The 24,063-nt window shown below is 39.7% G+C and overlaps 1 protein-coding gene and 1 long non-coding RNA gene across 2 annotated transcripts in view; one reads left to right on the top strand and one right to left on the bottom strand.

The window, feature by feature from the left end:
• Positions 1-24,063, top strand: part of LOC146309467 (uncharacterized) — a 54,893-nt gene that overhangs the window by 9,288 nt on the left and 21,542 nt on the right. The window lies entirely within an intron of this gene.
• Positions 113-9,656, bottom strand: fscn2a (fascin actin-bundling protein 2a, retinal). Its single transcript, XM_084745003.1, has 5 exons — positions 8,567-9,656; positions 4,594-4,750; positions 4,371-4,492; positions 4,097-4,264; positions 113-2,499 (listed from the first exon to the last, which is right to left on the bottom strand). The coding sequence occupies exons 1-5, from the start codon at positions 9,387-9,389 to the stop codon at positions 2,294-2,296; spliced, it is 1,476 nt and encodes a 491-aa protein (XP_084601129.1). The 5' UTR covers positions 9,390-9,656; the 3' UTR covers positions 113-2,293.

Here is a 24,063-nt window from a genome sequence, read left to right as displayed (position 1 = left end):
CCTCGGTCCAGTTTCTTCTCAAGGACCACCCCCCTCTACCATCTAAACTACTGAATCACACCTTTCTCTCATGTTTTCACAGCTAGACATATAATTCTAGTGAACAAAGATACTGTCAAGTTTTTATTGTCATTAACATTTTCAAAAAAACATATCAGAAAACAAAGATAGTAAAACACCTACATATATTAAATACATTCTAAAATATGGCTGGAGGCTCTCTAATGAGCTGATACAGGATGCATAGGTGACCAAGCCTTTTAGACTTTTTCTAAAATGTTTCTCTATTAATTGCAAATTGCACACATCACAAAACCATTGGTTTAGACATTACACTTGAACTACTGCGGCTTTTATTTCCTCCTGTGAAATAACTGACAAAAATCTACAGGATAAATTGCATACAGGTTCAGGTTCTGTGCTGCACACCAACATCTGGGCCAATAAAGTAGTGATTTGATGGGTGTCAGGAGTCCGCAATCAATACAAAGTTCCCCCTTGAAAGGTCTTTGCTGCCTAAGGGTGCACTAGAGGCTACTGATCATATTTTACAAAAGTAGTGTTGGGTAGCTTACTTAGAGGAACACTCGAGCATTTTGTGAAATATAGCTGTTTGCTGTCACATCCAGAGTTAGATGAGAAGATTCATATCAGTTTCAGTGGGATGCTCTTGAACCAGCCGTGCTCAAAGACTGGAACTCCAAAGCGGTCTGAAGGAGCCTGTTTGCTGACACATTGGAGCTGGATTTGACCAAAGCGAGTGGACATAGCATTTATTTCACAAATTAAGTTTATGGTATCCTCTCATCTGACTGTGGGCATAAAGACCAAAAAGAAGCATTATTTAAAGATTTGTATTCAAACACATTTCCGTGTGCATGATGTTTTACAGGACTGTTGTATTGGTCTCGTATTCCAGTAAGTAAACTGTTAAAATATCTTTTATCTAATTCCATTATATTTTCTAATCTTACCACCCAACTGTGAACATGATATCAGGGTATAAAGGGATATAGAGTGCAGTATGGTTTAAGGCCCCTAGGCAGAACACCAGAGTAGCATTTCTGAGTTCACCCCTGGTACATTAAAAATGATGTATAGTCCATCAAATGTTTTAAATGTTCTCCCCCTGTGATTTCTTGCGTGTCTCTAATATGGATAAATGACATTTCTATTGATATTTTTTGTTCCTGAACGGGTCTAATATCTGTAATTCTATATGTATTACACATCTAGTCTACATCAAAAAATGTGTTTCAGTGTTTGCAGTGATGCTGAATTAACCCTAATCCTTGCCCAGCATTGCAGCGGTGCCTGAAACAGTACAGTCTATTTGCTCCAGTCCACTTCATTTGCTTCAAATTGTGCTTTCATGGAAGCTGCAAATGGTCCATTAAGATAAAATGAAAACATCGCTGGACCCAGTCGTTCATGTCTTTGAAGACAATGGTGCATTACCTTCCTTGGTGCTTAGAGTGACATCAGTGAGTTTTCTTATAGAACATGTCAAAGTAGTGAAATCATTTAAAAGCTGTAAACAAACATGCTGGGATTGTTGACAGAGGTTACAGAAGAAAGATCCAGATAAACATAGTTGACTAAGGTCTCGTCACCTAAACCAAACTAAGTTAATTCTGTGTGTGTGTTTGTGTTTTTTATCAAACCAAAGTATGCAGCCACACTGATCCATCCTTGTCTGTTTTTTCATTGATTTGCAGTGAAAGTATGTGAATGTTGTTCAGGACTATTTGTCCTTTACTGCCAGATTGGTATCCGTTTTGACACAGAGCCAAATTGGCACAGATCTTTTCAGCTTTTGGAGATATTTACCGTTTACTCTTTAGGCAGTTGAATTTAGCAGCAACAGAAGGACTAAAGGTTCCTTTTGTTGCCATTCATGACCATGCTTTCTGAATGGTGTTATATTTCTGGCATTTTCACTGATGGATTAGTGGGGCTACCTTCAAACATATTTGGGACTGTACCTATATTGAGTGAATCTGAAAGATTTGGGAGAGTCACTGTCTTAATCCATATTTGTGAAATTACGTATTTTCACACAGAATGTGTTGTTTGATGTTGGCATTGTCATTTCAAAGACAAAACATTTAACATTTACAAGAAAAAACACACACTTTTCTAAAGTGTTCTCTTCTTCCCAATTAAAAAAGCAAAACAAAATATGGTATCGGGCACCTGGCAGCTAGTATAAAAATAGGCAGGAAAATGTTATCCGGTCAGTCCACTTCATTTGAACTGATAGATGTGGGTCCTGCACCCTGATGGAAAGAGATCAGTACTCCCAAAGTGAAGATGCATCAACAGTTGTACCATCACCCATAAGAGTACCTCCCTGGTCTCCACGAAGGTACTTGCCATTGGAGGCCTTGATAGCGATGCGTCCATGTTCCAGGAACTCAAGGAAAAAGTCCTCTGGCTTTTCTCCATCTGAGCACACTAGGCCATTGCTAGAGACGTACCAGAACTTTCCATTCACACCTGTGGAAGGATATCAGTGGATTAGATTTTAGCCATTTGTTTTTAACAACCATAGCTATTAATGGGGATTAGGGATGTCAGTTTTGGCTAATTTTGCTCCTGATAGCTTGACTCCTGTTAAACTACAACTGATGCTTTGATTTTTAAAGTAAAAAAATGTTTTAAAGAAGAAAAAAATGATGTGAAATAGAGGTGTATATTGTCCCTATTTCCCAACAGCATTGGTCAGCTTTGTGAGGTTGTCAGAGAACCTCCAAACTACTATGCGTCCATGTCAGCAGCTGTGTGCATGTCTGTGTTGGAGTATATTTAGGCCTTGGAGATGGAGATGGATGTAACATAAGTTTGTGAGAGCTGTCCTGCAGTTGGTGGTTAGGTCTGATTTGTCTGTCCTGGCTAGCTTGAGTTTTAGTTCAATCTTCCTCTTCTCAAATGTATGAATTTTTCAACTCAAGTCAGAGTTGCTCTTGATGTCATAACATACTTTGGCTCAAGGTACCAAACTAATGTTAGCTCTTTGAATCCCTCTAACACACTGGTTGGCAGTACAACACTGGCTTAACGTGAGTGCACATCACGATTTCTCCCTCCAGCTAGCAGTGATGTGATATTAGGCTCTGCACCATCCTCCTATTTATGTTTGACTTTGTTACCTTTCTGGCAGATATATTCCCACAACAAATTAAATTTTTTAACTTAAGCCTCTTTTACACTGAACAAAACAACCTGATAACACCCATTTGGCTACAGGGTACAATTGGCATTCACTCATGTTGAAATGACTGGCACTTATTGGCTATTATCAGTTATTGGCTCCAACTCTGATCAGCAGTGAAGTAACATGACAGGCTAAGGCTCACCTCCATCAGTAACCTCTGTGACCTCCTTTTTCATACACATGTGCTGCTTGGTTTGGCTCAGTTTAATTCCCAACATAGGAGTTCACACCTGCTAGAAGTTGTGTATTGAACCGATGAAGTTCTTGTCTTTAGTCAAGCTCTGAACAGTTTTCTTATAAATTGTCTCCCAATTGTTTTGTTTCTAAAAGCTTTTATTATGAAGCGTCAATATCAGGAAATGTTGGGTTTTCATTTGCAGTAACTTAACATGGCCCCTATCAGCTGAAAGCGACTGAAACAATAAAATAAAGCAGATAATTGAAAGTACAAACAGCGACACAGGACAGTGACTAAACTTCAAACCACAGACATTTAGTTAGAAGCTATAAAATTACTGAGAACTCAACAGCACAGACTTTTAAAAACGTCTTTCTCTCTGCTCTTCTGCACACACATAAGCTGAATTTGCTGAACTACTGGCATTGGGAAGAGAGTGAATTGTCTATTTTTAGTGAGTTTAGCCACATTTAAAAAGGCTGCATACACACGTTAATTTTGATGTAAATCATTATCAGAGTTCTAGCTAGCAAGCAAAGCCATTAAAGAGTGTGTGGGTGTGTAAATTAACCAAGAGGACGACATGCATAATCAGCCAAAAAATATTTTTAGTGGTTAATCATTTAACTGTATATATCCCTAATATAGATATATTGATTATGTTAAAATGTAGATTGTTATGCAAACATGAAAACACTGACTTTTTACATTGTAGGCGCCATCATTGAAGATCAGTGAGAAAATGTCGTAGACAGATCTATTTGCATCCAGAGTGTTGGAGTTCTTGTGGTGACACACAAAGCCATTCTCTCCACTGAGGATCAACATGGGGCGGTTGATGAGTTTCATGAGGAACAATTCGTCATCACCTGCAATGAAAAATAAATGCTGTTTATCTGTTGTGCAAACAACAAACCTGTGGTGGTATTTTCAGACAAAAATTGAATAATAAGTGGCTTGCCTGACAGCACTTACCCACTGTATCGCTGACCGCTGAGAGCTGCCCATTCTTCTTTGTGCACACATACTTTCCATTACTTGCTTTGAGTGCCACCCTCTGTCCTCGCCACTCAATGTCAAACATTGTATTGACCTCTCTGGGAAATGAGACATGGATGGGCAGATGGAGAGATTCAGGTAAGTGGTGTGTGAAAACATGGAAGTAATCTCTACTTTTTAGACTATAACAGCTACTTACACTTCTGTGGCTGTGGACTGGATCTCTCCATGAGTCACTAAAGTCCAGTAAGATCCGCCATTGGTCCTGAACATAGACTTTTTGCTCTCCTTATCAATCTCCATTTGAAAGGTCTCCATGTCTGTCTCCACATCCTGATTGGCTGAAATACTCACTCCTGGTAACAAGGGAAGAAGAGGAAGTCTTGACAATTGTGCCTTTGTTCGGCAGAAATTATGAATTACAATGTTGCATCCTCTTGAATGCCATTTTCCTCCTCCTGAATGCTGTTTACTCTCTCAGGCATTGCCAAGGAGACTTACATAATACAGCAGTAATCCAACATTTAATTACATTCATGGCTTGTCTGTTGTTACACCACATAATACGTTGTGCTACCTACAATGACTCATCCAAGGCCTCTGTCTCCTCATATAGGCAGAAGGGGCCAGATGTGTAAAACTCTACAGATTTACAACTGCAGCAGTGTGTGTGTACAAAGAGATATTGATTTTGCATCGTTATATTGTAAACTGGTATGTTGTTTCCTGGTTTTAAAGGCTTTTTTTCACATTAAAAGTTTTGTCATTTTCTGAACTTACAGGGCTGTTCTACCTGTTCTGTTATTTCCCTTTACCCAGTTGTCATACCCACATTACTGATGATTAATTATCAACGATCTCATTATATCAATATTGTTGCCATATTGGTAATAGCAGAATATTTGATTTTGTCAATATTGACCATTCCTAGCGTACACGCTCCTTTTTCACAGATACCATCATTTGAGATTCTTTATCAGGACCACAACAGCTGTCATTACACATGACTGTGCTTATTCATAGCACATGTGCCACTACTATGATGTTCAGTTATTAATTTACAGATACATAATAAAGCCATCAGTAAATACTGATGCTTCTTTATGACCTTCATAAGTTAACAATACCATCCACGAGAAGATTGGCTATTATGTGTAGTTATTCTTAATGCCTGCTGCCGGGTACACTACACTCAGTAGATTGCAGAGCTCTGCCAGGCAACAGGTGAAGCACATTCTATATAAAGTGCTTTTATGTTGTATAGTCTCAGTTCTCTTTGAGATGCATAGAATAGTGTAATGGTATTGTAACCAAGTAACAGTATAATAGATACAGAAATACATTTTTGGAGAAATTCACAATAGCTGCGATTTGGAATAAGAGTCTGCATGTCCTGGTGAAAGTTGTGCCTATTCAGACAATTAATGTTTTGGTATGGAAGTGATTAGATTGCCCCAAGGAGCTGAAATTAATTCCAACAAGTAACCACTATCATGTTCAAGTTTCAAAAATGGTCTGGACATCATGACACATGAATAGAGTTGGGTTAATAGAATCCACAAAAGTCTCAGCTTTTGAGTCAGACACAATTAAAGCAATTGCATTACTGAGTAGGGACCCCAGTATCCAGGAATATTAACCCATTTATACTTCATGCAAAAAAACAAAACAAAACGCATGGGATTAGCATAAAATGGGCATGTCTGCAAAGGGGTAGAGCCTGTTTTCATTCAGACCTCTAGAGGGGTCTAAGGGACCCCTTTGAAACTGCCATGCCAGTTTTTCCTTTATCAAAATTTAGCCTAAGTTTAAACCCTTATTTACCCCATTACGAACATGGTTAGTATAAATGGAAGCCTTGTATGGTTTAATGCAATACCAGTTAGGAATGTAAATTAAAAATGTATAAAAATGTCTAGACATTGTTGTAAATGTGCCTTATTTGACGTGTTTTTGTCTGGTGGAGGCATTTGTTGAATAAGGAAATGAAAACTCTAAAACCAGAATGAGAAATAAATGAGAAAAAATTGAAAATGAAGAAAAATATGTGTGTTTTGTATCTTATTAAGTATTAGTTACTTACCGATTTATCATTTTTAACTATGGGTTAAGAAAAATGCACAAAATTTGCAACATGCACACACAGACATATAATCAAGCACATGATCACCTCCAGGCTTATGCCTGGCAGAGATAAAAATAGATTTTTGGATCACTTTAAACAATTAACCTGCTTTGTTGCCACCTGTGAGCTGTGGATGTTCTCATGCCTCGCTTGTGTCAAACTTTGCTCTTAAGCAAATTTCATGAGATCAACTTGTGTGACCGGTTTTGCATAAAAGAAATTGTGTAAGTACAAGTAAAGCAACACAGAGTGACATTCAAAATTTGCTTAAAATTGTGCCCATCTTTCCAGTTAGTCTGTTATTGCTGCATTCGCTAAAACTGAGTGCCTCACTTTCAGCCGATCTCGTGTTATATGCTTAATCCTCCTGTATTACCTCTGTCTAGTGGGGTGTGTCAGGTGGTGGAGAATACACAGACACATATAACTTAACTGTGTCTGCTGCAGTTCAAATTAGATGCCACAGAAATATCCTTCAACCTTTCTCTTAAGCCTGTTACAACCCTAATCCTCCACAGTCACCCCTCCACCCTTCCCGTTCATTCGCTTGCTGTAATTCCCTGAGTGGTGAAATGCAAATCTGCACTGCAGGGCCCACTAAGCAGCTTTCAGTGCCTTGTTCCTTAAAAAACGTGGAACTGCCACAAGGCCAAATACTACAGTTAAAATTTTAATTCTTTGCCCTAAATTATGAGGATGAAGTGCCAAGATGTTGTAGTTTTGCCCTGATAGTGACCTTTTTTTAATGCAGAATTTTATTCATGCATGAGCAAAATGGTGACTGTAGTCTAAGGTTGGTTTGAGAACCTCATTCTTCAGAGTACTGCATACACATTGTACAGCTAGTTTAAAACATCAGTAAATGTGTCCTGCTGTAAAGCTTGTAAGGACCGTTTTTGCTTCAAAAACTGCAACAGAGCACAGTTTTCTCTCCCACATTGTTTGCTTGAATAAAGCGGGCAGAGCCGATCACAAGACACAAGACTTTGTAACTGATCTGTCTGGTAAGGCCAGGCTGTAGCTCTTTTTTGCTGCCAACTCTGGCCGTCTCTAGACCCACATAATTTGGAAAACTTGCAATGGATGACAGTCAAGAGTGAATAGCTGCAAGGCTTTAAGTCCATTGATGGTAATTGACACCCAAGGGGGACCGATTTGCCCTAGAGTCATTTGCACGCCGCTTAATCTTCAATGGACACACAGTGGAAATGACAAAGCCCATTACCACAATTACCTCCACAGTGCGGCTGTCAACCATTCTGCATTCAACATGCAGACAGGAAAGGCAGCACACTCTCTCATTAGGTGATAAATGTTATTGATTAGCTTTTTTGGGGACTGTAATGAATTCACTTTACAGCAGTGGTGCTGCCCCATTCAGCAATGTATTCTGTATTCTTATTTGTCAGGAGGCATGCCATACTGTGCTATCCTGTAGCTAGTTTGCATAGGCTAAAGCTAGACTATTAGCTAACCTCATTACCAAAACCTGCAAAAATATGACAGCCTTTGTAGCCATCTTGCTTCAGTTTTCTGTAACACGAAGGACCAGGAAGAAAAACATTTATCTTCCCAAGAGGTCAGCATTTAAAAAGATGTTCACTCTGTTTTAAAAAATAAAGTGCACTGCCCTATAAAGGATCTGAAAATGGTCTCACCTTGTTGCACATGCTAACACTGATTAAGTTCGAAGCAAGACATAGTAAGACTTAAAGCTGATGGATCATGATTGCAAAATCACAGTGGAGGAACTTGCTGTGTCATTCTGTCAAAAGCAATTCATTAACAATGAGTTTACAATCATAATTTCTTCTTTACATAAGTGCTAACTCAGCATGAAACCTCCAAGAGTGTAGGCTTAGCCTAGATGTTTCACCTTTTTGTTCATGCCCAGTTGCAACCATAAAGTAATTTTTCCTTGTCTCATTTAAAATGTATTTGCAAACAATCAAGTCTCATTCTTTGACTAAAGCTTGTTATCATAATATAAGAAAGAGTTGTGATTACATGAAAAATTAGCTGTTTTCCTGCATGGCAGGCTAATTACCTTGCTTGACCGAGACAAATCTTTTATTGGCGGCTTGAAAAACTACTTGTGGATGACTCTCCTCGAGATCGAACAGCTCATCTTTTCCAGGCTTAGAGCATCGGCCAGATCGCAGCGTTCCTGTGGGACCCACTGGGGTCAAATATTTCCCATCACAGTCCTTGAAGGCCAGCTTGCCAGACTTCAGCTCCAGTGTGAAGCTAGTAGTGTTGGTGTTCTCCTTCACCAGTTTGCCATCATTGCTGAGGAAACGGCTGTCACAGGTCTTCAGGCTGTATTTGCCGTCCAAGTATACCAAGGTGACCAGGGAGTCCACACCCCAGGGAATGTTGCTGTCCACTGAGATCTCTCCATCTGAAGCAGACAGATGGGCATAGCGCTTACGTGCCACACTGAGCAAACTGGCCTGTGGATGTAAAGCCAAATGGACGGCCCATAGCTCTTGTTCCCCGATCGCTTGGGCAAAGCAAGACAAGTAGTCAGCGGAGCCCCCAAAGTATCGCAGGTAAGGCTCTGATTGCAGCGCCCAGCGACCATCAGATTGGGGTACAATAAGGAAACGACATTCAAGGTCAGGCTTCTCTGCCCCACATGTGATCTTCCCATCTTTGTCAGAGGCCAGATAGCGTCCCAGGTGGCTGCGGAGGAACACTACTTGGCCATCTTGCTCGTCCTGCTCTAAGGTCCAGATCTGCTTCTTCTTCATGCTGATGCCTGAGGCGTTCACCTTGAAGCCAAATGCCTCTGCTGTCAGGTAGCGGTTCTCATAGTTGATGAGGCCAAACTGCAGCTTCAAGGCCCTGTTAAGTCCGTTTGGGGGCATACTTGAACAGGCCACACGTAAAGTTTGCAAGCAAAGAGGTTTAGGACAGGCAAGGGAAAGGGTAGTGAGGGAAAGCAGGCATGAGACTGAAAAGCAAAAATAAAATCTTATCTTCTCTTCTGTCTTTCAAACTGTAAATTAGCTCCTCTGATCTCCCTTGATAGAGTGTGTAGTTTTCCTTCCTTCTCCTGACACTTTCTCTCGTTCCCGAGAGGGTTTGCACAGGCACTTGCTCTCTCTTCCTTAATGAGTTAGGATTAAAATCAGCAGGACACAGCACCTCAATCCAACAAGCTGCTGACGTCACGTACCAGTGCACCAACCGCGAATCTCCCCTCCTCCTCCTTGTCCTTCTCCTGTACACACTAAGCACAGATTCATTCTCTATCTCCTTCCCTATCTTGCCCTTACTCTCATCTCTTCCTTTACTCCTTTACCCTTGTCTTCCTTCCCTGTAACTCACACTGACATGCTCATTTGTCAACCTGACTCCCTATTGGTTGTTACTCTCATATTTAGGTCCATATACTAGTAGCCACGCCATCCAGCCCTAGGATTATCCTAGCTTTGATCTGCTGGCGAGCCACTGCCTAATTGGAAAATGTCCAGAGTAAAGGTGCTTTTGGTTGCTCGCCACTGCCTCTCCTCCTCTTTTGTGTCCCTTTGCAGACATATTTTGTCTAAGATTAATATAAACTCAACTTGAATAACATTTACTATCAATGAATGAGCATTCTCCTTCTTAAAGACTTGATGTAAAGATTAAAATTGTACACAAAGAGCCTCTTTCATGTTGCATTGGATCAGGACTAATGTAAATGGTTGACTGATTTAGAAGCATGGTCTTAACTCTCAAAGTAGTACAAAGGTTTCTTTCTGGAAGTTATTATCCTAGTTTACCACATGCAGGTCCAGAGGATCTATATAGCAACATTATGTTTGCTTCAGGTCTTCAGGGATATTTAAATTTAGGAAGTCTGTGAGCTTAACCAAGAGGAATTTGACTAACGCACATTTGAATGTGCAAGCATGCCCATTTGCCTTTCCTCCACTTTCACCTTTGCTGATCCTTAATCTTATTCTTCCTAATTCTTCCACACCCATCTTTGTTATCCTGTCAGCCAATTGATAATAGAAAACACGACTTCATGTCACATGACCTTTGTTACAGTGCACGTTAAGATCAACCTTTGTAAGAGCATTACCACCTTCTTTCACTGAGGTTCCTGGGGATGTTGAGGGTAATGCCAAGGGGAGAATATTGTAAATAACAAAACCGCACTATAGTGTGATTCAAAATATAGCACAAAATCCTTAGGGTATTATTTTTACTCGATAATCTTGAAAGGCAAGCGCTCTCATCTATTAGCCTTGACAGTTAAGAGTGATTAGCATAGTGATCCCAGACCACCATAGGGGGTTAACGCTCTAATGATAATCTAAGGACAAAGGTTAGTAATAGCTCAAAGCTAAAATGAAGCTGTTTGTGAAGCACAAACATATGTAGGGCATTGATGTGTGTAAAGTAACTAAAGTGCAGTGTCCCTTTTATTGTGGTTAGATTCTCTGTAGCTGCATTTACTTGGACCCTAGTTTCCCAAAAATAATCAGATTAACAGCTCATAATGATAGAAGTACCTCAAATAAACACTTCAATCAAGGAGAGACAGGCACATTGGAAGTCATTTTTAGAGGGATGGTATAAACTTTTGATAATCTGTTCAGTAGGAAAATAACAATTTAAACATTTATTCCGATTGTTCCTCTCTGGTTGAAATAAATATAGGCTATTCTCATGTGTATGTCTGCCCCATGTGAGGGTAGGTGATGAGTCACAAACAAGTTTCCATGAAGGACAGAAACATGGTGGTAGCAAAACAGAAGTCGTCAGTAGCAGACACAATTTTTTTGTTAGTAACTTTAAATAATTTTAAGGTGTGGAAATTAGTGGGTGGAAACACTTCTTTGTTAACTGGCTGTTGGCGAACTTGACCCACTTGTTCTTTTTCTTCGTTAGATTTCTGGCAGATTAGGCATTTCACAGTGGACAGTTTGTGTATGACACCATTTTGCACATGTCAAAAAAAGTTTAATTCTGATTGATGCTTTGAGGCACTACTCTGCTTATGGAGGTCATACAAAGCCAGAAGTAATAAACTACTTTATGACTAGTTAAAAACTCCATGTGGTAGATTTAAATTCAACATAAGGTGAGTAAATTCAAAATAAAGTGGTTAAGTTCTCCTGGTCTTAAAAAAAAGGCAATCAAACATTGTCAATAATTATCTATAAGCAAAATGAAATATTTTTTTTGGGATTAATTTTTCTGCCTGCCCTAATTGACAGTGCAACTTTGTTACCCAACTGTGTTCATGTGAACAGTGGAGCAAAACACTATGGATGCTTTACGAAAAAAATCAAAATGTGCACTATTACCCCATATTTAAACAATATTGTGTCTTTCGCATCTCTAGAAAGGCAGCTCTTCACGCTGCCTTGCAGTTTGGTTGGGAACAAATATGAATAAATCTGATTTACCAGCAAGGTCAGACAAAACATTGTACAAACTACATCTTTCTGTGCAAAACCCCACCCTAAGGTGTTTAATCAGATGCATTTCAGACAAGGGCGTGACATGATCTTGACATACAAAACTAATTCAGGCTGTAAATATGGGTATACAGCCAAGCATACATTTGTACTATAGGTTGAATTAGCTCATATTTCATTCCAGCTAGTTGTTTGGGCTCTGTTGGATTTTAAATCAGGGAAAGTGGAAAACATGTATTTCTTTTTGCCTAAAATAGAACATAAATTTGTCCTTTTTTTTAATCTTTCAAAACCTGAATTAACAAAAACTATCAAACGATAATGTAAACCAAGAATAAACTGTCAGTTGTCGAAATGTTGTCAAACTTACTGACACATTGGTTGGTCTGCTCTTACTTGCCTTAAACTGTGTGATTTAAAAAGCCAAAGAAACCTTCAGTATAAATTATTTTTCACGTGTTTTCACCATGTGCTCACTTGGTGGCAGCATTGCTTTGTACCAATTCAGAGTATTGGTTTACTTTTATTTAATTTAATCACTTTTTTTTTTTTTTTTTTTTTTTTTTTCACTTTAACTGCCTTACTTTAAATTTAACCACTTTATTTATCAGGCACAAAGTTAATAGACTTAAAAAGAAACCAAGAACTGTCATACTGGTGTCCTGTCCTTTTTAATTAATAATTAATAATGTTCTCACCGTCTGCACTCATTTTCTCATTTCATGCTATTTCTGTCGTTGCGTCACTTGTCAGTGGTGTATATGAACAGACCTGTTAAATGACTGGCTGCGAGTATTGTAGCACGCTCCATGAGCGAGGGATGTGATTGGTTGTGTATCAGCCAGGCTGTTCTCATCATGTGCTTTTGTTAGGGCTTGCTTTCAGATCCTACACACAGCCAGTCACAATTTAAACATTACTGAGCAGTCATTATACACAACATAAAAAATTGAAAACACAGTGTTCAGGGCTTGTAGCTACAGAAAAACATTTTTTATTGTGTATAATAAATGCATTTTGCATTTTCAGAAGAAATCTAAAAAATGTATATGTAAAATGTGTATATATGTATATGTATATGATTAAATATTTATTTATAATTTTTGTTAATACAAAATGCATTTACAGTATTTTTTATTTTTCTACCACTTGTGTTCACCATTTTGCAACAAAAGTACATCAGAAGTGTATTAGTGAGTAATGTGTTCAGAGTTTGGCAAAAGATTTAGTGATTTGATAAAAGAGTTTTGGGCACTGAGCATTTGGTTCAGAGACAGAGCTTTAGAGTTTTAGCAGTTGTGAAAAACTGTTATAAAATGTCTATTTCTGATGCATATCACTATTGTTTTGTTACCCAGGCCTAATAGCAGCCCATGCTTATTAAATTATTTTCAAATATTGATACTAGATATATCAGAGGAAACGCAGTAGCAGACTTTCTTAAGGGGACAGTGCACTAATTTTACATGTCAAAGTCCATATACTAATCATACGCCAGGAACATTACACAAATTTGTGAAAACCACTCCAGTCACATCACTTGAGTGATCTTGATTTAGTTTACGGACAGAAAGTGCTTGGAATTTGAAAGATATTTGACCGGGGCGAGGAGAGTCTGACAAAGGACACTACTGGAGTTACATAACTGAAGTTTTGGATCATCTTTGTGTTGTTCGACCAGGAAATAAGAGTCAGCATATCTCTGCATCTGATTGTATTGATTTTGATCATTCTTTTCAAAATCTGTCTCTTACAAGTCTTCTGCTTTCATGGAAATGCAATACTTAGTTGACAGAGTGCCGCTTTGTTTGAATCATGAATTTTGATTACCAGAGAAGACAGAAAAATATAATTTACTTCTAAGATCACAATCAATATTGTAATTAATTATTACAGACACATTATAAGTCCCTATGTAAATGATATTTGTTTTTGGATGCTAAATATAACACCCAGTTATCTATTTTGGGACACAGCCCAGCTTTCAATTTACTCTGCAGTTCTGCACACATGTCACCAGTGCTTCTATGATTCCTGTCCAGTAGATGGCGGTGTTGACTATAAACTTAAGCTGTTTTGTTTCCCCTCTCATATTTGGATTCCTGTGTTCACTGGGTTATGCTGTGAAATGAGAAACATTTCATGAGTCATTTTCTCAAGCTTCCAAATAGAAAGGAGTTGCTTGGCTGGTTGAACACAAAGCAAAAGCTGAATGAATTCATGACACAGTGCAGCAAATAGATTTCTGAGGGTGTATGGGAGACAATCTCTTCATTTCTTCCTCTTCCTCAAATAAATTGTGGCACTGTAAAATAGTGGTCAACTGGTATGGATTTTTCAATAGCCAATGCAATATAATGCCAATCTCAAACAATGAAAAGTAATGTATAATTGTATTATTTCATGCACATTGCAGTCTAATGCACACATTATGTTATCTCTTAATATCTTATCTGACTAGAGTTGCATTAACTTTTTTCCCAAGACCTTGTATTGATGATGGGAGAGTTGGGCCGCTGCGTAAAGTCTTCTCCAGCACAGCCCAAAGACTCTCAGTGGGGTTAAGGTTTGGACTCTATGGTGGCCAATCCATGTGTAAAAACAATGTCTCATGCTCCCTGAACCACTCTTTCACAATTTGATCCCAATGAATCCTGGCATTGTCATTTTGGAATATGCCCGTGTCATCAGGGAAGAAAAAAATCCGTTGATGGAAAAACCTGCTCATTCAGTATATAGCAAGCTGACCTCATTTTCTGGGGACATAACGTGGCTGAACCTTAACCTGAGCAACTGAAGCAACCCCAGATCATAACACTGCCCCCACAGGCTTGTACGATAGGCACTAGCCATGATGGGTGCATCACTTCATCTGCCTCTCTTCTTACCTTGATGTGCCCATCACTCTGGAACTGGGTAAATCTGGACTGATCAGTCCACATGACCTTTTTCAGTTATTCCAGAGTCCAATCTTTATGCTCCCTAGCAAATTGAAGCCCTTTCTTCTGATTAGCCTCACTGCTAAGTGGTTTTCTTAATGTTTCACAGCTGTTTAGTCCCAATCCCTTGAGTTCTCTTCACATTGTGTATGTGGAAATGCTCTTACTTTCACTATTAAACATAGCCATGAATTCTACTGTCGATTTTTTTACGATTTGATTTCACCAAATGTTTAAGTGATCTCTGATCATGATCATTCAAGATTTTTTTCCGACCACATTTCTTCCATGAAGATGATGGTTCACCACTATCCTTCCAGGTTTTAATAATGCGTTGAACAGTCCTTAGCCCAGTTTTAGTAGTTTCATCAATCTCCTAAGTTGTTTTCTTCGCTTGATGCAGGCTGATAATTTGACCCTTCTGAAACAGAGTAACATCTTTTCCATGACCACAGGTTATGTCATGGTTGTTAAAGAAATCAGAAGCTCACTGCATCAGTTAGGGTTAAATAACTTGTTGCCAGCTGAAACATATTAGTCACTGCAGTAATTATCCAAGGAAGGCTCTTACCTATTTGTTTAGTTAAATCCAGGTGGTGACTTTGATGACCAGGCAGCGTATATTTACAACTAGCCAGTAATTACTTTAGATTAGATCTGCTGTCGTGTAGGATGTGAGAAATGCATTAATACTTAAAAAAGACAGTGGTGACAAACAAACATTTACAGCAGGATGCATGAGAGTTACAGTACAGGGCTCAAAACTACCTTTTTCACCACCGTCCCAAAGCGCATAAAAGGGATCCCTGCATCATTTCACAACAGCCAGACTGACAAGGCTGCCTGCAGATGTGTCTGCAGACAGTTTTTGATTATCGGCCTTGTGAGCATAGGCACTGATTGATGCCAATTATCTCAAAATTCGAGATACTCAGATACAGATGGAGAGTGTAATGTAAAAGTATGAGAAAAATATAAAAGGATTTATACAGTATGTTGCAGAAAAAACAGGAATGAACCAAGACAGTGTTGTTAGGACATGCTGTCGATGATAGACCATGAGAATTTGGTAGCTTGTCAAACTGAGCACATTTGAGATGATGGAAACAATATTCTACAAATGAGGACAGTCTTTCTCCTCTCCTTCAGATGCCCCCACTTCCTTGCAAGTCAGGGATTCCTGGCACTCTAAGAACCTTATGAGCAATAACTGTACATCATTTAAACTGTGGTGGTCCAGTGGCCATGCCAAATTGCATATTATGACTTAAATGTCTTTAATTTTTCTCCCTCTCTTGTCTTTCTTGGTTGTCTGCCTGTCTTTGTATCTTTCTCTCTCTTTTTGTCACTCTTCCCTCTCTTTCCCTCTGCCATATCCCCTACTGGAGTCCCTGGTTTAAAGCAAGTCAGAAAGGATAATAAAACCTTTGCTGTTAACTGTAAAAGAAAATGATTGAAGGGGGAAAAAAAGGGGAAAAAAATGGGTGAAAGGGGTCGGTTACTTGCAAATACACTGAGACATGCATGTGCGCGCACATAGCGTATACATGCACTCACACACAGATCAAATGGTGAGCTGAGGTCTCCCCCCAGGGCATGAACATGGATTAATGTGCCGAGCGCGATTATTTCATTTATAACTGTCCTGGACCTTTTCAGATAAGACCATTTTTCAGGTTGCCATCCACTAGCACCTTTAGACTGCATCTATTAGCCTGCCAAGCACTCAGAGCTCCATTTAAAGGGCCAGCACCCTCCCTCCCCGTTTATTCGCTTGCATTATAAAGCACTTTCAGAGTCAAGGTTGTCAATGGTAAATTGAACCCAACTAACTCCCCAATGAATGAGGTGCAAATGTTTTAAGTAATCAGAGTAATGACACTTTGGTTACCCCTCAAAAATCCACTATGACTGTGAAGACAGGACACTCTGAGAAATCAAGGTTCTGAAAGGGTTCTTCCTAAAGTCTAGAACCATTTGCTTCTGAAGAACCTTTTTTTTTTGAAGAAAGGGCTTGTCAAGAGTTCTTTGCAAGACATATGCATTTGACAACGGCAGGGATTGGAATGGTTGAAATTTCAGACTTCTGACATCAAAGTTTTCCAGATGTCTGATGCCAAAAGTAAACAAAATACATGGATGACCTGAACAAATGCCTGAAACAAATTATTTTAGACTTCAGTGGGTGCTGCCATTGTTGTGTGGCAGACAGGCAGACAGTGACTTCTTCATGAAGTTGGGGTTGATGGAGTTCACAAGTACGAACTTTTTGAGCGGGATTCCATTTTTCCAATTTTTCTAGTAGGAGGTCAGAAATTTATGAGTTCCGAGTTGTCTGGAACAAGGGTTCCATTAAGAACCCTTTTCATCCAAAGAACCTTTTTTGGAAGAGAGTGTCATCCAAGGATTGTTGAATTCCTTGAAGAAACAGGTTCTTTGTAGCGCTAACCATCGAGAAGCAACTACTGATATCATTAGTCGTAGCCCCCTTTTTTTTCCCATCTTTTCAGTCAGTGTGCATTACAGTTATAGGATAAACAGATCCAAAAAAATCACAGGGAGAACATTTCAGTGGGAAATTAAAGGGAATCATAAATATATATTTTTACATTAGCTGTTGCAGTTACTAAAAAACATCCTCAGGACCACATGCGCTGTCGGTTGACTAATGAGAGAGGGTGAAAGGAGTGGTTGGTAAACAAGTTTCAGTTCTTGTTTTTTATCTGCGTCATTATACACAGAGCAGCATGACAGGCTGTAAATTTAAAAAACTGAGACTCAAAATCACAACAAACCACAAAACTAACTGTGATCGAAGAGAAGGGTGACGGAAACAGAGAGCAGCGTGACGCCACCTCAGTCAGACGATCCCGCAGAGTGTGCAGAGCAGGTGACGTTTGCTTGTTGTTTGTACTTGTTTTTGTTACTGACAGGCTCAGATTGTTACTGTTAGTGACTGACAACATTATGGAAATGATCATGACCGTGAAAAACCTTATTTTAAAGAGTTAGATACATTTCGTTTAACCAGAAACAGCTGTTTAATCACTCTCGCCTTACTTACCAGACTCCTCCTGCATCATGGTCGGCTTAATTCAGATTTTACAGAAACTAAATAAAACTAATCAAAAATGTCTTGGTGCGTCTTTCCACTGTCCCAACAATCACCAACTCTGGTTTGGTTGAAATAAATCATTAATTCACAGCATAAAGTATCACGAAGCGTGCAGTGCAGGTAATGCTGGACAGCAGCTGTGGCCTTGGGAGAGAAGCTCCACAAGTCTGCTGGTTTTCTAACTGAACTATAGGACGCACACTTTTCATGTCATGTCATGTGTCAAAATCTGATGTTTTCACATCTCAGATGACGATAAAAGTCGTCAAGTTAAAATGTACTTAAGAAGGGCACTCCTTTAGAACCTCTCACAGGTGTTTTCGGTGAAATCCTTCACAGGTATAACCCTCTGTGTTGGGCTCTAGGTAGAACTCTGAAAGTGTTCCAAATTGAACCTTTATAAAAAGTTCTACCAGGAACCAAAAATGATTGTTTCATCAGGCAAGCTGGAAAACCCCTAATGGTTCTAGTTAGCACCTTTATTTCTAAGAGTGTACATCTCCTCACAGTGAATTATAATCAGAACAATTACTAGTTCAGGTGTGCTCAGTTCCTAAGAACGTTAATACTTTAACATGTTCTTTAACATTTGTATAATTTATTGTACATTGGCATAAACCTATTGCAGTTTCTCTTATGGGGTCGTGTCCTTGAAATGGCAGAAGGTTCATAAAATCATAACTGTATAACTAGCTCCCCTACCACTCATGTCCTATATATAGTACAGAGGTCCAAAAAATGTCCTTTCTTTGCTCTGCTGTGCCCCCCTGGGACCCTCTTGCTGCCCCCTCTAAAACCAGCAGAGGAAATCAGTCCATGAGACACGCAGTAAAAGTAAAATGTAAAATGGCTGCCTTGGCTGGGATTCTCCTTCCTCAGCAGCTTGGTGCTCACTGACCCCATTAATCCAGGTGTTCATTCATCTACAGGACGATCCTCCCACAGGCCGTTAACGGCTCACCCCACTGTGTTTGCCCAGCCCCAACCCATCCCCGCCCCGGCCTCCTCACTCCTGCTCTACCAGTGTAATGGGGGCTGCCAATGAGCTAAGTATGGGCAGCCATATAAATGAGCCTTGGTAAATGTCAAGCCTTTTAATACTCAGTTGTAATGCCACATTTGTTTTGTAGGCTGTCATTTGTTTTTAGAGTGAGCCAAACTTGTTAAACCCCCCCCCCCCACTCATTTTCCAAGGAGTGAAGACAGAGGACTGGTCATGCGGAGAAAGAAGGCGGTATAACTTCACCGGAGGTTACATCGCTGTCAGTGCAATACATTATTAACAAAGATACCTCACCCCTCAAGGAAAGCAGCCTGTAAATAAGTAAGCAATAAAAGCAGTTTCTCATTGATTAAACCGCAGACTGGTGGACAGACACTGTGTACAGCTGTGCACAGACTGGGCTCTTGTTTCGATGCAGACAGGCTGAGCTTTAAGGGACAGGAGCGCTCATGTTAATGTCATCCTTTGCTCACTGGCTCTGACAGCAGGGCTAATATGAGGCCTCAGCTTCTGCCATTCTGACAATTCCCTGTCTCTTTCATATAAAGAGAATCATCACGTGAATTACAATGACAGGTATGTGTATCTGTCTGTAAAAAATGTGCTTGTCTGTGTGTGTGAGCTAATGTCTAGGTGGATGTGAGCTTGCATGCATGGCCACTACTCACTATCCTTGTGTGTGTTTTCGTTTGTGCCTATGCGTGTGTGTGCATGCATACATGGTAATTTGTGTGCAAACACATGTGTTTCAGCGTCTCCACATGTTGGTCTGCTCACTCAGAGGTTTATGCACTTAAACTCTGCCACTCTGCAAGAGCCAGACATACGTCGCACTGCATTTCTCCTCCCTCACTTTTTACTGCATTCCCACACGCAGAGACTGTAAAAGAGAGTGATTTATACACAAGTGCATAAATAGTGCGAGCTGGCGATACACACTGTCTATGCGCTGTACCCCTCCCATGCTGTTTTGAAAAGCTTCACAGTTAGTCCCAGTTCCTTCAAGAGGGTCAGAGGAGCATGTTTGTTTGGCGTCCCAGCAAAATTTGTTAGAGGGATTGTTGTTAAAGTAGACAAAAGGGAAGGAAAGATGAATTATGAAAATCAATGCGGGTGAAAAACCCTGGAGATTATCACTACTATGCAAATTAAAACTAAATTTTATGTAAATTTTCACCTGTTTTTCATACAAGACGAGTGGTGGGCGATATGGACCGAATTTTCTAGCATGGTATAGGTTATTCAATTAAGAAATATTTTAAAATAACCATACCATACTGTAATTCATCACTTTTAAATTATTAAAGAATCACTATTTTACTAACTATTAAGGAAAATTAGCCTATGTATTTTATTTAATACATACATTGTCAGTTGTAGAAATGAACACGGAGATAATACGGAATAAATAAAAACAGAATAAATAGCAAAATGAATATCAGTACTACTCAATATCCTTCAATTACTGAATATTACTAATATCGCCGGTCATTTGGGGGCAGGTTGTAAAACTCTCAGCATTTACACCTGCCAGGGAGCTCCTCTTGTCCTCATAAATGTTCACCATGGTGCTAAATCTCAGTCACCCCAAGTATTGTTTTCTGGATGTTACATGAGACAACACTTGAGGTATAAATAAAAAAAACAGTAAAACTAAAATATAAGGTCTGAAGTGCCACATGAGAATAATAATTTCAAGTGTAACAGGTGTTAAGGTTAACAGGTGCAAATAAATAGCAGCCTGGTTGGGATGCCTCCTGCTCTGTGGCAAACCATCTTAAAAGTGCACCGCTGCCACCAACTGTCACACTTAAATCAAATGAGAACCTGGTAAACAGTCCTGCTAATAGATATAGAAACATAGACATGTCATTAGCTGGTGTGGGCAGCATACTGGGGTGGTCAAAATCAAGGTCCATTTTTTAATTTTCATTTTTTTTAGGTTTTTGTATCATTCTGTAGCTTCCAGTAGTGGTACTTATGTATTTGAATCAATTCACATTGCAGTCTAAGTAGTTTTAGTGTTAAAATGAAAATAAAATTTTCCCAAGCTCCTCTGGTTTTTGCATGATGACGTTGCTTCATATAAAGCATGGTGTTTAGGATGGGGGAGGGTATCTGCAACCTGTCAGCCTCATCTCTCAACCTCTGTTACTGCTTTCTGCTAATGGCTGAGTGGGACTTTCCATTTGAAAATCACAGAAAAGAACACAGATTGTCACCCTTTAATGTTTTGGCACAGAACTGATTAGATCGCCCTCAGTAAGTGAATTTAATTTCATCAAGTAACTACTATCATGTTCAATTACTCAGATTTATAAGAAATGAAATTTCATGAAAGTGGGTTCAGCATTAAGTAGGATACTGTTGATTATGTAGTGAAATCTTCATCTCTCATTGCACATTGTATTGTTGACTAGCCGGTCTTGACCACTGCAATATGGTGGACACGCAGACACACGTCCAATCACGAATGTGGAATCTGTGTTTCCATAAAGCTCAACAGTGACTGCCCATTTTTTTCAACGGCTCCAGTACTGTGTAGTATTGTAGTACTTCTCCACAACATTGCAAATAAAACATAAGATAAGGTTGGGATATCATATGGACTTGTGGCTTCTACAGGGTTATACACACTCAGTTTACAATCTCATTGTGTGTGGTCAGGCTTCTTTGGATGGTAATGGTAATTATGACTACAAATCTATATCCCATGTTCAGAATATGAACCTCGCTGCTGAGCCCTGTATCTATGACATCAAGATCATGCGAGAATAGCTCCCGCTGTGGAAACAGTATTGCCAAATCTTTATCAGTGCACACATTTATACCATTGCACAGTGTATACCATCATACTATCCAACACTAGGTAAGACGATTAGAAATGGGGATCAAACTCAATGCTATGACGGCCAGTCATGGCAACAAGTGAGGTCGATATTGGGCTAATGAGACTGGCTAGAAGACAGCAGTTTAGACCAGCAGTTGGATTAGAGGGGACAATGTGTGGGAGGAGAGACAATGATGAAGAAAGGAGAGGGAGCCCTTATTATGTAGTGTGAACTCAGCCAAGCTGTATATCCAACGTCTGTCTCCATAAGCCCCGAGTGCTTGCTATGTGTTCATCTACACAGAGGGATGCCATTTGTCCTAGCACACACACAAACACACACACACACACATTCCCCTCAAACAGACTACGGTAGCTTGTCTGACAAATTGAGCACATTTGTTCACTGGAGAAATTTTCATTGAGCAACTGGGTCTTCACTACGTCTCCTGTTGTTTCTCATTCAGAGGTTTCCTCCCCTCTTTCTCCGTCTGTGGGTAGATTGTTTACAGCAGGAAGTGCCTGGCATCCTCTCACTTGGCATTGGGAGACAGTGACTTGGCTGGTGCTGGTAGCCCAACATCATTCACAGTCCCAGTGCCTGCTTCAGTGTAATTCATGTGCTTTTGGGAGACATCCTTACCGGAATAGAGAGCATTTTTGTTGATTATTCCGTCTGTTTTTGATTACATCCTGGCTGCCCTCTGAGAGCGAGCGGACAATTTAGCTATCATTCCTAGATGGGTTAATGGGGCCCAGGCTGGAGGTTTATGTTGGGGTTCATAACAGTAGGTTGGCTGAGATTTTCAGTTGTTACAGCAATCATTACTACATACAAATGTTTATGTGGTATTTCTCTTCTATGTATGTGTGCAAACATGCAAGCTCTTGCTATCGCCAACAAGTTGACACTGAGGTTTTGCAGCCTAGTTCCATGGCAAAGTGTGTAATAGACTCACTGACCCTCTAGAGGATATGTCATGTTTTTATCTCATGTAGCCATGAAAAGTACACACGTGTAAGAAGATGCATGTAGTATATAGAGCAAGAAAGTCCATGTAGGAGGGAAGCTGAGGTAAAACATCAGACTTTCACATAGAAGTCAGGGGTTAGGATTTGGAAATGATGTTTTCCTAAACCTAGTGGTTTTGTTGCCTAAACCTAAACCTACCCAAACTGTGACTGCCACCTGAAATGTTTCTCACTAAGTTTCTTTTGAAAGTCTAACTGCATGTTATGTATTACTGTTGAGAAGACTACAAAATCAGAATGTCTGTACTTTTGATGTCTAGGCGAGGCAACACTGTCGTGTTGGACCAGTGGTAGAATGCCAGCGCTGCAGTAGTAAAAGAGTTATGATGTCACACAACAGTGTTGACTTCTAGTGTGAAGACTTCAACAACGACTCTGTTCCTCTTTTTCTGTGTCCATGTTCTATTTATTATTTTCTTATTAAACCTGCACAGTTAAGCCAAAACACAAGACGGTCCGTTACATTGATGGCGGTGGTGTTTCGTTTCTGCAGGCTGCTGTTAGTGGGATCTTTTCAGTTGTGCCTTTGTTATTTTTTATTGTGCTATACTTTTGTTATGTTAGTGTTCTTAGTATAGCTAGTCAGACAACTTTGTTTCAAGTTTCAGTGGGTGAACAACTAAGTTATGGACTTGAGAGTTTATCTGCCTGCTCCCTTAGCTGTGAGTTGGTGAGGATTCTCCTTTACTCACTTGCTTGCAAGCTGGGTTTCTGGTGTAGGACGGCCTTCTTGTAGTCAAAAACAGATCCCTTGAGTGGACATTGTCATAAGCCAATTTTGTAAACATCTTCCAACCCTATCTGAAGGTGATGCGTGTAGCCTCAAGTGCTAGCTACAAAGCTGGTATGGGACACAGACAGAGGGTTTCCATTACACATTTCTGTGCTGGACCCCTGTCCCTACCCACCACTGCTGAAGCTAATGTGCGTGTAGGGGAAAAGGTTGATAGCTCTCATGTATTACTGATAATACTTTGTCTAATAAACCTCGCATTGGGTTAGTCACTCAGGTCATTCTCTTGTGCTTTGTTCCTGCCCTGCCTATTTAGAATTATGGGATTATTTTGCATTGATACAGTAGTCCAAGTATTTATCTCAAATGTTTAGAACTCAAAGTCACAGTAGGGTTTTTAAATGTATGGAAAGGGTCTTTAAAAAGGTCTTAAAAGGTCTTAAATTTAACTTCAGGATCCCTGTGCTAATTA

This window comes from Lutjanus erythropterus, chromosome 19, assembly GCF_056507025.1.
Source record: "Lutjanus erythropterus isolate fLutEry1 chromosome 19, fLutEry1.hap2, whole genome shotgun sequence".
NCBI classification, from domain to species: Eukaryota; Metazoa; Chordata; class Actinopteri; order Lutjaniformes; family Lutjanidae; genus Lutjanus; species Lutjanus erythropterus.
This window is presented reverse-complemented; position numbering and strand designations above follow the sequence as displayed.